This window comes from Fringilla coelebs (assembly GCF_963513975.1).
Source record: "Fringilla coelebs genome assembly, chromosome: 1".
In the NCBI taxonomy this organism is placed as follows: Eukaryota; Metazoa; Chordata; class Aves; order Passeriformes; family Fringillidae; genus Fringilla; species Fringilla coelebs.
The window spans coordinates 27935656-27948928 of NC_140028.1; the positions used below are offsets into that span (position 1 = coordinate 27935656).

A 13273-nucleotide genomic window follows, 5' to 3' on the forward strand; every position below is an offset into this window, starting at 1 on the left:
TTAAGGCAGTGATTATTTAAGGAAAACAGGTGAAAAGGTACTTCATTTAATATATATGATTTTTGGTTTTAGGGAAATCACTTAAGTAATTTGATCCAGACTAAGTTCAATATACTTTCATGTATAATATACTTTTTTTACTTATAGAGAATCCCTGCCTAGAGGTATTGTGGTGACAGCAGCAAGAATTTTCATCACTCATTGGCTGCATAAGAGCTCAAGCACTGTATGCTTCAATTACACAGATTTAATCTTTGAAGGACAAAGCAGTTTTAACTGGAGAAAACAACATATCATAAGGCATCTAAACACACACTGGAATCAGAAAAGCAAATCCAATGTGGCTGATGCCACAGTAGGTTAAGCTATGGAACTCTATCACAGGAGGCTGTAGATGCAAAAAGTTCACAAGAGGAGCACAGACAAGCTCATAGAAGAGAAATCCCTTGAGGATTATTAAAATACTCAGAAACCACTTCAAGCTCAAGAATCATTTCAATTGTATACAGCTGGAAAATGAAAGATCATATGGTAAAAGTATTATATACAATACTTCTTTTCTTACAGTCTTCCCTAAGAAAGCCCCACTAATACCAGAGGAAGATTACTGTGCCCAAAGGAGCATTAGTCTGAACTAGCTATGGCCATTTCTGTTCTTCTGCTTTGTCTTGATAAACAAACACAATAATTTTTGCAGGCTTACTTGCTGGAAGGAATCCTCAAACAAAGTCTGTCTGGATACATTGATTTTCACATGACTTGGCAGTGCATTGGACTGTAATCATAAGGCAATAACATTAAAAGGTAGCACATATATTTGTAAAAACTCATATAATTTCAATAAATAAATAAATTATAACTAAATCAGTACCTGACACAAGTAACGGAAATGAGCAAGTTTCCATCTAAAGCTACGCTCATAAGCAATCTGTGGCCCTTTATTTCTGTAAGGAAAGATATTGGAGATACATTAGGCATGCAGACATCAAATCAATGCTAAACAACAGCATGAAGATTTCAAAAATACACAAAAATTGTTATTGTAAGATGTGATCAAATGCAGCTGGTGGTTTGGAATGCCAGTTTTCCCTTTCACCATCCCTTGCCCTTTTTTTTCTTTGCAACTCTATTTACCAAATTTGATAAAAAGATAAAATATCAAGAGGATGTCAAATCCCTATGAAATGTGTAAAAACTACAAGTCACATAAAGGAGAGACATTTAATTTAGTATGTTCATTGAGAGAAAGACTGCTAAGTTAGGCTTTATAAATTCAGCTGCTTCTGGAACTATGAAGAATGTTCTAGTACAACATTCTACAGGCTTGTTGAATAGTAAGTCATCACTATGTTGACAGAACATACCTGTAAACAGGTATGTTTACAGGTCATCAAATCAACAAAATTTCAGTACTACTGAACATACAGTAAATCCTACCCCATACAAAAGACATTAAAAAAGCCACTATAGGTTGGGTCAATACTTCTAACCAAAATATTTAAAAGAAGATTTGCATGTAAAGTTTTTCAGAAGTATTTAGAACTACTTTGTTTAGACAATACTGTTGTTAGAGTGTGTATCATTATAAGCAATACTGTTAATGACCATTTGCTGTTACTTTAAAAATGCAACTGTTAGTTACATTACTTCATTATTCAAGTTGACCTCATTGCCCCTCTCTATTTATAAAATTATTAAAATCTTGGTATTTCAAAAGCATATAAAAACTATTGAGCATCAGAGCAGTACAGCAAAATGTGTCATAGATAAAGTCACAAATAAAATTTTAAAATATATTAAACTTTCAATATAAAAACTTGTTCGTAATTTAGTGTGCAATTCCAGCTCAAAGGGTAGATCATTTTATAGTATGAGAAAACTTCACTATTTAATTATAAAAAGGTAAAACATTCAAAAATCTATTTAATTTTTCACTTACACAGAAGATTTCCCAGTACGAGGATCGTTGAAGGTGGTGGTTCTCGTATTGTGATCAACAAAGTACCTGACACCTTCTCTGGTATATCTGATTTCCCAGCCCTCTGGAAGAGGGTCCTCATTTTGTAAACTGCAAAAGAAATTGCAAGCAGTGCTTTTTCCCCTGTATCATGACATAAAAGAATTAAGCAAGATCTTTAGAATCTGCACAGTCATTATACACACCTACCCTTGAGTTCGAGGGTCCTCCCACTGTGTTGTCTTTGTGTTATGATTTACAAAATACACCCTATCATTTGAATCAACTCTTCTTTCTAAGGGAAAAAAGAAAAAAATCCACTATACAACAGCTGCATTCCAAATTTCTGTAACTGCCACTTCCTGAAATCTACAGCTAATTAACTTACCCCAGCCTGGCGGTAAAGGCCCAAGTGGATCATTTTCTGCTGACAACATCGAAGCCTATTTAAAAACAAGAGGACTTGCAGTTAGGCCAAATATTATTCATATTATTTTCTCAGTATGTTCTAAGATTACCACTAATTCTGAAGACTATTCATTCTGAAAAAAAACCCCATCATGCCATTTTTAATCTGGTTTTGCAAAGAAACTTAGATTATATGATAATAAGACAGGCTTTCCACACTTGTTTTCAATGCAACGTACCCTCCCTTTCCCTTCCTACAGCAAACTTCAGTGCTCACACAAAGAGTTGCAGTTCACACAAGTTTTGAGGAAGCATGGATCAGCAGATAAGCACAAAGTTCTTGCTTAAGAACACGTTTTACCATAATAAACATTTCCAAGCACAGTGACTACTGCCAGCATAGGGGGTTTTACTTCCTCAATATATGATAACTTCCCTGGATGTTTGGCTATTTTCAAACATTGTCATTTTTTTAAAATGCAGCTGCATTCATATGTGGATGGATAAAATTATACCAACGTACAGTGGGGAAAAAAAAGGGATTACATTATTATGTAAACAAATGCCAAGCTCATAATACACTGTAACCTTGCAGAAGTCCCCAAGTAGCTCCCAAAAATACAAAGCATGGAAAAAATAAAAAAAAAGGGCAGAAATCCCACAGACTATAGGATCCATGCTCTGATTGATAATTAAAAGCATCCACCCCTAAAAATTTGTGGTTGCTAACTTTTAGTGTGTGTGGGTGCAGAATGGAATTTTGATAGAGGGAACCAAGCTATGTTTTCCAAAGAGTGTCTTAGGAACTAATACTGCTTTATATAGCATTTGCAATACAAAAATATCAGACAAGAGTTTACAGGAGCAAATTCAGGGAAAACAAATCTATTATACTTTTTTTCTGAAGGAGAAATAGATCAAGGATCAGAAGGAAATCCATTAGTTACACTAAAAATTGAGCTGTGTACTTGCTTCAGCCACCAGCTACATGTGAACAGAGAATTTATCATTATTTCAGCAGCAAATGCAGTTAGTCTTTTCTGCTTTAGGAGACCACACAATCACAATAATCCTCTAACCAAAGACTTCTCTGTGGTGACTGTAAAAGAATAGTGCACGAAAGGAAAAAGCTGTCTGCCAAGGAACTGAATGGTGACACAATTCAGATATTTCTGACCTTCTTAATGGGTCTGAGGATTTGTAGGTGGCTGCTGGCCACACAGAGCTATATATTTAACAGAACACACTGAGAGACCAGGCAGATTCACTTCCAAAATGACTATGACAAATTAATCTAGGTAAAAATTAAAAGTAATTCAAATAACCATATCTCATCTACTTTTATTTCTTTACATAGTTTAGCTTGACCACTCAAGGTAATTGAAACATTCTTCAACTGAAAGTATTCATCTACTTTTTCCCAAAAATAAAAGACAGTCTCACTCAAACTGCTTTACAGGCAGAGTCCTGGTATGTCACCAGAGCATGAAAAGGTAGCTATAGTTTGACCTTAACTATTCTAGAAGAAAAGCATACAGAAGCACACTAAAGTAAAAAAAAGAAAAACACCACTCTTTCTTCAATAAAATTTCAATTTTCCCCCTCAATAAACTGTGAGTTCTACTTGTGCAACAGATCTAATAGTTAGAAAACAGAATTCTAAAGAGATGAAAGCAGTCAAATTGTCTTTTCTCTTCCTTCACGTATATTCAGTCTCACTAACAAATCTCATTTATTGATTCTAAGGTCAGATGAGACATTTTAAGGAATGGGTCTGTGGTTTTCAGTAAGGGTTATCCTTTAAGGAAGGAAGTAACATAATTTAATTTAAAAAATATATTGTTTGCTGAAGGATAAATCTAGCCCAGAAAAAAATCTTGGCATCAGAAAAGTGAGAGTTTTCTCAGATGCATTATGCAACTGATCAAAGTAGTACACAAATACACAAAGGTGGCCAAGCAAGAGTTTTTGGCTTGACGAGCTTCAGCTGTGATTCTTGAATTTGCATTAGAAGTTACCAGTGTTTAAATACCTGAAGGAGGGTGCAAAAAGGATGGAGCCAGGCTTTTCTCACAGTGGCAAGACCAGAGGCAATGGCACACACTGAAACACAGGGGGGTCCCTCAAAACATCAGGAAACACTTTTTACTGGGAGGGTGACTAAGTGCTGGCACACATTTCCCAGAGGGGTTGTGGAGTCTCTATCCTTGGAGATATTTACAAGACATTAGTCCTGGATGGCTGGCTCTAGGTGGTCTTTCCTGAGGAGGGACACTGGACCAAATAACCTTAAGAGGTCCCTTCTAGCCTTGACCATTCTACTTTTCTCTAATTGCATAAAGGAAAAATTTGATGCACAGCCCTGGGAGTTCAGAAAATTAGTGGTGATGCATGCTTCTGCTATTGCTAGTGACAAGATATAATGTCTAATTCAATAATGAGAAGTTGAGAATTTTTAAATGTAGTACTGCAGCATCCTTTACTCAGAGGGGTGTGTGCATAAAGCCCAACAAATTTAAACTTAGGTCTGCACATGCAGAGAGTCCTATTCCAATGAAACTGTTTTAGACTTGTACTTCAAAGGTTTCATCTTTAAAACACTCCAGCTTTTCTGCATATCACTTACAAAATTTCTGGGATCAGATATTTTTTTTTAAGAAGCCAAGCACAATTCTTAAAGTGTTTAGAGTGACAGTGACACACAGGCACCATCATTCTTAACTCTGAAGAAATAACTATTCTACTTATCCTATCACAGATGGGAAAATCTGACTCAAGAAATATTCTCTATGAAGCTACTCATATTTTCTTCAGATGGAAGTTAGCAACCATGTGAGAGAAATGGAAAAGCATGTAGGAAATTCCAGAGTTGAACCAGATGTATAACCTTCAAAGTAGAAGAATCACCACTTGTATTAGTGAAGGAACTCTAATTACCTAAACAGTTTTTAAGGTTATTTAATGCTCAAAATTACCCCTAACAGCATTATTTACATTCCTTTTCAGTTTAAGGGACAGTTTTAGTTGTACTCTTACTACTGGCATTTAAAATGTTATGTAAAATGCAGTATACAAAGCTGATGTCGGGAAACAAACTCAGAAGGGAGTACTTTCTGCCTGAAAGTACATTCTGATTTTCATCCAATAAAAGGATAATTTTTAACTTTTTTCAAAATATTCAGAATCTAAATTACTGATGCTAAACCTCTTTTAACACATATGGTTGAATAGTTACAAAATCGTTTTCTTTAAACTTAAATAACAAAAAGTACACCGATACCTCTGTACTAATTTCAAATGTTGTATACCTTACCGAATAGAGGTATCGTTGGTTGAATTGTTGCATAGCTCCCTGCAGTTGATTCCGTTGAGATTGCCATTGCTCAAAGTTCCTCACTGACTCCATTGTTGGTCGCTGCCACGTTGTCGTTCTGGTGTTGTGGTCCACATAGTAAACTCTCCCACGATCATCAACTCTCCTTTCCCAGCTTTCAAGAAACACAAATGTTAACAGTTATTTCTTTCAGTAGTGTTCCTAACTGATTTTCTCTTTATGCCAAATTCCTTGGTGGTACTTAAATGAACCACTGGAGTCACAGGCATGAGTTCATGCTCTAAAGGACACAAATGAACCTCAACTTAATTGGTAGATGAACAACCACAATGAGCATACACAGACTTCAAGCAATTGCTCACTCAGCTCTCTGTCACCTCATTCTTAACTTTGTAAACACCTGCGACTGCAAGTAATGTTGGCAGATTTCACAGAGAACACTTTGCTGGGAAATCTGAGGTTTGGAACCAGTGCACTACACTTAGTGGTGCCACCTAAACGAAGGCGATCAAATATGCATTATTTCATGCTTAAGTTTCAAAGGAAGAACAAAATACTTTAGTAGCTGTATTTGAACAAGTGATCAAAACTAGTGACATATCCAGTATCAATATTCCTGTAACAATAGCTGTAATTTTATATAATTAAATGAAAGCTAGAATTGCCTAATGTATGATACAGAATTCAGTTTTGATGAGCTGCTGTCTGTTTCCAGCAACAAACAAACAAACAAACAAAAATATACTAAGTTTATCATATCTAATTCAAAAAGTCTACATTACCCAGGAGGTAAGGGCTGTGGTCTTTCCCATGTTGTAGTTCGTGTGTTGTGATCAACATAATAGGTTCTACCATGAGGATCCTTTCTTTGCTCCCACCTTCAAGACAAAGAGACTTGCACATAGGTGAACATGCAAATACTTCCTTGGGACTTCCCGCTAAGACAAAAAAGTACCTTGGCATTGAATAAAAATACCATGGTCCAAAACCCATTTTTAAACACCAAAGAAAATTCACACCAGAATACAGATCAGCTACTTCCTATTTAACTGATTTCACCATAAAGACTTTAAAGGATTTAGCACATAATGAGCATACATAAATATTCACAAGCATTTTTCTATTATATTCAAGTTCAGAACAAAGTCAATTAAGTATCTGCTCAATGCTTGAATGCTAAAAAAAACTCATTCCAAACGTGCTTAGAGAGATGCATTCTTTGCATTTCCAAGTTTATGTCTCTCAAAAAAATGAGTTTTTACATTTTGAAGCTCTGTTCCCTATATCCAACAAACAGCATCTTTCAGACTGAACCTGAAGTGTGTGCCATCAGCTGTTTTTCCTGTGTTTCTAATTCCTATCCTGGTGAATTCTGTATCTGATATCCCTGGGGATTACCTCATTTTGCGAAACAGTCTTACATAGAAGATGGAGTTAGGCCAACAGCTGAAGTTTCATAATGCTGAGAACTACCACAATGCAATAAAAGCATGTATAAGTGTCGAGGAAACCAGGATAAACATTAGATGAAAAGGAGAAGTGCTTGTCCACAGTTGATATATATTTGTTTTTCTTACATAAACACTTAATTAGTTCCTAAAGATGTAGGCAGAACACCTGGCCTGCTACTACTAAAGACTACTAAAGCAATTTCTAACAATCTAGTAAAATTTAAGTATTCCAGCTCTTCTTAGCACGTACCTACATACCCATCAAATCTTATTTTTAACTGTAACATTATAGAACTCATTCTTACACAGCAAGCACCTACATGCATTTATAGACTAGTCATTTTCACTTCTTTGTGCTTTGGTCCCTACTACTAAGAAACAAAGAAATATTGAATTACAACCCAAATAAGTTTGAAAATATCAAATGAAAAGTCTTCACATCTGTTACACCCAAGAGTTTGTCTTTTAAGATCACAATACCATCTCAGCAAATCAGTTATCAGCTGTTACTTTCTGGGACAAGAATAGCCAGTTATAGCAGCAGTACAAATCCCATTTTAGGTCAAATAACCCCATCTCAGCCAGCTGACCTGCATTTGACAATCCCTGTATAGAATTAAAGCTTCTGTTTCTTTATATGCACATTTAGATGACACAAAATGATAGCATTAAAGCAAAACAACATACCCAGGTGGCAAAGGTTCTGTACTGACACTACCAGGCTGCTGTCTTACAGGTTCTGCAGAAGCACTTGGCGTGGAAGAGGATTCCCTCGGCTTTGCTGCATCTGCTGCCGTGCCGGTTCGAGCATTAGGCTGAGCACACTCTGTTGCAGCTGCAGGTTCTGGTCCAGCAGACACAACAGGTAATGCAGAAGTGGGGCTTTCAGAACAACTAGTTGCTTCTGTTGCTGACTGAGGTTCTGCTGTATCATTAGTGCAATCTGCTGAAGACACAGGCGCTTCGACTGAACCCGTCGGGGCCTCGGAGACAGAGGAGCTGCCAGCTTCGGGTGCAGAGGCAGATGACTCGCCGTTAACTGAGAAATGGGAAATAGCATTTGTGTATCAGAATCTGATGATATTTACTTTTCAAATAACCAACTTCCAGAGTAAATTACTTGAAAGGAATGTATTTAAGTTGCACCTGTATGCTGTAAGCACCACTGTTGGCTAAAATGACAAAAAGTCTTTAAAAAATTCAACTCATCTACACACTTGCCTTCAGTGTAAACTTATAGTTTGAAAGCTGTTCTCTGTACTTCCCTGTTACATAGGGATATATTTATATATTTATATATATATATATATATGTATGTAAAGTTATTTATTAGTTTCTCCATATCTTGGTCAACTCAATGTTGCGCCTCAGTCTAGATTAGCAAGAGGCACCCATCTGCTTTCCACAAAACTATACAGCCTTTTTTAAAACTCTGAACTTATACTGAAGTTCAAAAAAGAATCTTGATCAGTATGACATGAAAACAAGTATTATCAGATTACTCTATGAGATTTGAAAAACTAAGAGGCATTTCCTACAGATAATTTCTTTTCTTTTTCAGAGCTAAGGTACCAAACCCTACAATTAACCCTACACCTGTGCAACTTGGAAAAAAAAAATCGCCCTCCAAAAGTGGGATTAAAATATAAAAACTATTATTGGCTAACACAACTTACATAGTTCAATGACTGAAGAAAATTATTTTAGAATTACAAAGTAAATCAACTCTATCTTTTATAGAACAATAAAAATGCCATCAAACTGAAGCAAGCACAATTTTGTAAAAGGTTTAAACCAGGCATGGATTTAGCAGACAAAGGATGCTAAGAACGCTTTATTAGCCCCAAGCCCACTTGGCAAACAATACACCAATCATCGGCAGAGCTTAACTGAACAGTCCCTCAGCACATCAAGATCTTGTCTAACTTAGACAAGTGGCATCAGGTACAGCAGTTTGTAGGACATCCATTAAAAGTCAAAGCCCTATAAAAGGCACTTCATTCAGCACTTTCATTTTCTGCACCACTAATCAACATCAAACAGTGACAATTCTGTTTATACTTAGTAGCTTGTACCTGTTTTATAGTTGCAACAATTTTCTATGGACTAAGGAAATGCAACACATGCTTCAAGCAATTTTCTTACCTTACAGTTTATTATCACCTTACCCTGCTAAGGACTGAAACTAATTTAATTCTATACCCTTAACCTTATTGATACACATTTGCAAAATTTAATCCTACACTAGTGCCTATAAAATGTTGTTCCATTATTTTAAAGGGTTCATTTGTTTAATTCTGCCATCAGAATTTAAATTAGCAAGTCAGTTTCCTTAAAGAATTATCACTGCACCATATGAATTTTCTTGATATGCATAAGCATAAGCATGATTTTACAGGCAACAGATTTTTAGGTTCCATAAAGGCACTACTTTTTGAACAAAACTTTTCCAAGGTAACACACACTGCTTCCAGATGGCACAAAAGAAATTAACTACATTAAGACATATCAAGATTATATATTGTTTCAGCATGACATGAAAACTATGAACAATTTGATCCTGTTACCTCAAATTTCTGCTTATATTAGCAACAACTTATTTTACACAAGAAAAAGGCGACCTGAAATTTCAACTTCCATTTAAAAAATTCAACTCATCTACATTTAAGAGTGAATAGGATTACATAACAAAGTTAGAAGCAAAATAATGAGCAAATCATCTGTTCTATTAGTAAGTTCATCTCCAAAACAGATGTATAAAACATTACATTAGATGATTACTTCACCAATTATGCCTAAAACAGCAATTCTGGCAACATCACATAAAATTACAATCCTGCTAAAGCACATTAGTGGGGAAAAAAGTATCATCAAAAAATGCCAGAGATCTGCTTTATGCCTCACTTTACAAACATCTTCATCCACTGGTTGAGTAGTTGATTACTCCTATATCAATGCCTCAGTGCAAGGTCAGTGATGATTTCATCAATATTACCACTTGAACAAATCAATTATTTTTCAATTACCCTATCCTAATACAGATTTCAAATGGCTCTCTCTACTGTTGAAGAAAAAGGGAGCAATGCCTTAATAATATATATGCCCTCCTGCCTTGAGCTGAAAAGAGAGGGGAATCAAATCAAAGTTCTCCAAATAGAGAAAAGCTTCAGAGAAAACCTAATTTAATTTTAAGTTTTTAAAGTTCATAATTCTTTCTGTTATCTTCCAAGCATACCAGTCTACTACAGAGTTTGACAATCCCTGTTCTACCACTTAGCAACTTGCCTATTTCTAGTTACGGTTTTCTTTTCTCTCTGCTATCACTGTAATCTCTTTCAAACAGCTGAGAAAAGACAAAGGGCTTACAAAACACAGTCATTATTAGATGCCAGAGGAATGAAAATCAAAAAACCTTCTTTTTTAATCAAAAAACTAGTTTCACAGAACCTAAAGTGAACTGTAGTCAGATTCAATGTTTTTGTGTTTAAGATGAAAACAAAATTCAGTATTTGCCACTATCTGTTTTTAAATGGAATTTCTGAAAAAAACTGAAAGCACAGAAAGTCTGCAACAGATCTTGACTCAGAGCACAGCAGTTCCCTGCCTAAATCCGATTTATGTAATGTCAGGAAAAATTTAACCATAGTTACTCAAATAAATTGTGAAAGAAACCTGATTTTTCCTCCAGACAAAGAATAATATAGTTTCATCATCCAGGACAGAAAAATGGAAGGTTTTGGACACTTTAATCTTCCTTCTTTGGACTCTTTAATCTTCCTTCATCAGAGATAAGAACTTATGATAAAGTGTGAAACTAAATATATTTAAGAATGGGTCTACTACAAAAAAATTTAGAGAAGTGGACACACAAAGTTATAAATTCAAGCCACATCCCTTCAGTACTTTTGAATTCCAAGCAAAATTTTATAGAAAAAGTAGCTCAACTTGAGATACAACTAGACAAAAAAAGCCTCATGGAACATGTTCCCGTAACTCTCCCATTCTTACCAGTGCTGTTGACAGGCTGAGCTTCGAGTGGTTTTGGTACTGGTGTATTTTTGGGTCTGGCTGCAACATGATTAGGAGATGGTGTGCTGTCTCCATTAACAGCTTCTACACAGAACTCATTTTGTATTACAGAGCTGGAAGGTACTTGATTGTCTATCCCATTAGAAATGTCACAAGCAGATCTTGGTAAAAATAAAAGATGATTTCAGGTTACTATAAGCAACATGTTAAATGGTTACACAACTAAACAAAATGCTACACTAAACCATGCTATAGAAACAAATAAAGAAATAGTGGTAAATTCATAACTGTTTATAGCATGGGGTTTGCAGCCTAGATAACTATTTTGATTTCACTCTTGACTGTTAAGAAAAAGGCAAGAATTGGTTTTGAGGATTTCAGATACTTGTAAGAGGTGAAAGTTTACATTTTTACTTTCTCTTTTTCTTTTAATGACATATTAGAACCGAATTGAACAGACTGATGCACCTGCTACATCTTCCAAAATAGCCTTAGGGACCCTTCCAAAGTGCAGCTATGAGCAGGAAAGCCTTTTCTCTCATTAAGAAAGAGGAAGAACTGGTTTTGTTAGTCATATCACTAAAAATACCCATAACATAAGAAAGCAACAAAATTCTCCCTCAGTAAAAGGAAAATAAGATGAGCTTCTCTATGCATTGGCAGGATGGGTCATTGTGAGGACAAATACACATAGGCATCTCTGTGCTTACAAGGCCACATGGAAATAAACGTATTTTAAGGGCTTCTGAATGGAAAGTTTTGTTCAGTTACAGTAGTACATTGGTTTTTTACTTAAGTCTCTTTCAGAATGCTCAAAGCCATCCACAGACACACATTTTGAAAATTACACTCAATGGCAAGTACTTATCACCTCAAGGAGTAGAGGTTAGATAGTGAAATTATTCACTATTTTATCTCACAAAAAATGTGAGAACGATTTGAAGTCCAACTTTGCGGAGTAAGAAGGGAAGAAGCAGCATTTCCATGCTACCTTACCCAACTCCAAAGGATTAGTATAAACAGAGAATTGAAATATTATCCCTTTTCAGCTGTGGAGTAACAAACACAATTTACCTCCAAAAGAGGAGCTCTCCAAATGGTGAGAAGCTACCTTAAATCTTTTCTTCATCTCTTAATTTTAAGACTGTAAATTAAAACAGCTAGATAGCTGCGTGGAAAACTGCAGTAAATTAAAATATCAACACCAAAAGCAGGATCCCAGTAAGAGAGATTATCTCCAGCAACAATAGCTGAATGAAAACAAATGATTGTTACTACTGCTTCAAAACAGTATGCAGATGTGTTTCAAATCACTTTTAGCAGTCCCAAATCTTTCTAATGAAAAAGAAAAAAGCAGAAGCAATGTTTTATTCTCACTCCGTCATTATTCTCACTCCATCGGGGAAGAGAGACAAACATCCACAAATTCAAAAAAAGAATCAAGTCAAGCATACAAGGACAAATGTGTCCCTGTCACTCAAATGCATAGCAGCTGGATGTTTTTTCACCCCAGTTAGTGTCAATAACTTAAACAGAAATGGGTTCACACAATGTAACTGAGCAGACCAGTAACATTAAAGTGATCTGAATTGACCTCTTTGTCTTACTAGAGATGAGGGGGCAAAAAAATCTATTCCTACTTCTCTCCAACCAGTCCTTAGCAGGTTAGAACGGGAGAGAAACCAAGAATTAAGCTCTTAATTGGTCTGAATGTCTTTTCTTGTCACTTCAGGAGGAAACAGCCCTTGGCCTCAGTGTTACAAATACTGCTTGTGAAACTCAATACAAGTCTCTTGAGTTCCTGATTATGACCTTAAAAAGACTGAGGAGGAAGTAATTCAGGCTTTTTTTTTCCTCTTCCTTCCGTTCAGGTGCTACATTGCAAAAAGCTGGTAGACATTAATAGAAATGGTTCTTAAGCAGCAAAAGAAAATAAATTTAGTAAGTACATAAAAATACACTGAGCCACTGCTCCCCTAATTTCTGCTACAGCATTTTTATAGATTTCCAAGTCAGTTAAACTAAACTATGTAACTATCAAACAAATAAGGTTTCTAAAACCTGTGGCAACATAATTTAGACCTCAACAGCCAA

The 13273-nt window shown here is 35.6% G+C and overlaps 1 protein-coding gene across 3 annotated transcripts in view; it reads right to left on the reverse strand.

The window, feature by feature from the left end:
• The window catches only part of WWP1 (WW domain containing E3 ubiquitin protein ligase 1), a 58654-nt gene that overhangs the window by 12479 nt on the left and 32902 nt on the right, over positions 1–13273 (reverse strand). For all 3 annotated transcript variants that reach the window (XM_084222352.1, XM_084222351.1, XM_084222350.1), the window contains exons 7-15: positions 11159–11340; positions 7838–8189; positions 6482–6577; positions 5679–5853; positions 2346–2400; positions 2168–2252; positions 1940–2068; positions 872–944; positions 704–775 (exon numbers count right to left, since the gene is read on the reverse strand). In XM_084222352.1, the coding sequence (XP_084078478.1) occupies positions 704–775; positions 872–944; positions 1940–2068; positions 2168–2252; positions 2346–2400; positions 5679–5853; positions 6482–6577; positions 7838–8189; positions 11159–11340 (1219 nt within the window). The remainder of the gene's footprint in view (positions 1–703; positions 776–871; positions 945–1939; positions 2069–2167; positions 2253–2345; positions 2401–5678; positions 5854–6481; positions 6578–7837; positions 8190–11158; positions 11341–13273) is intronic.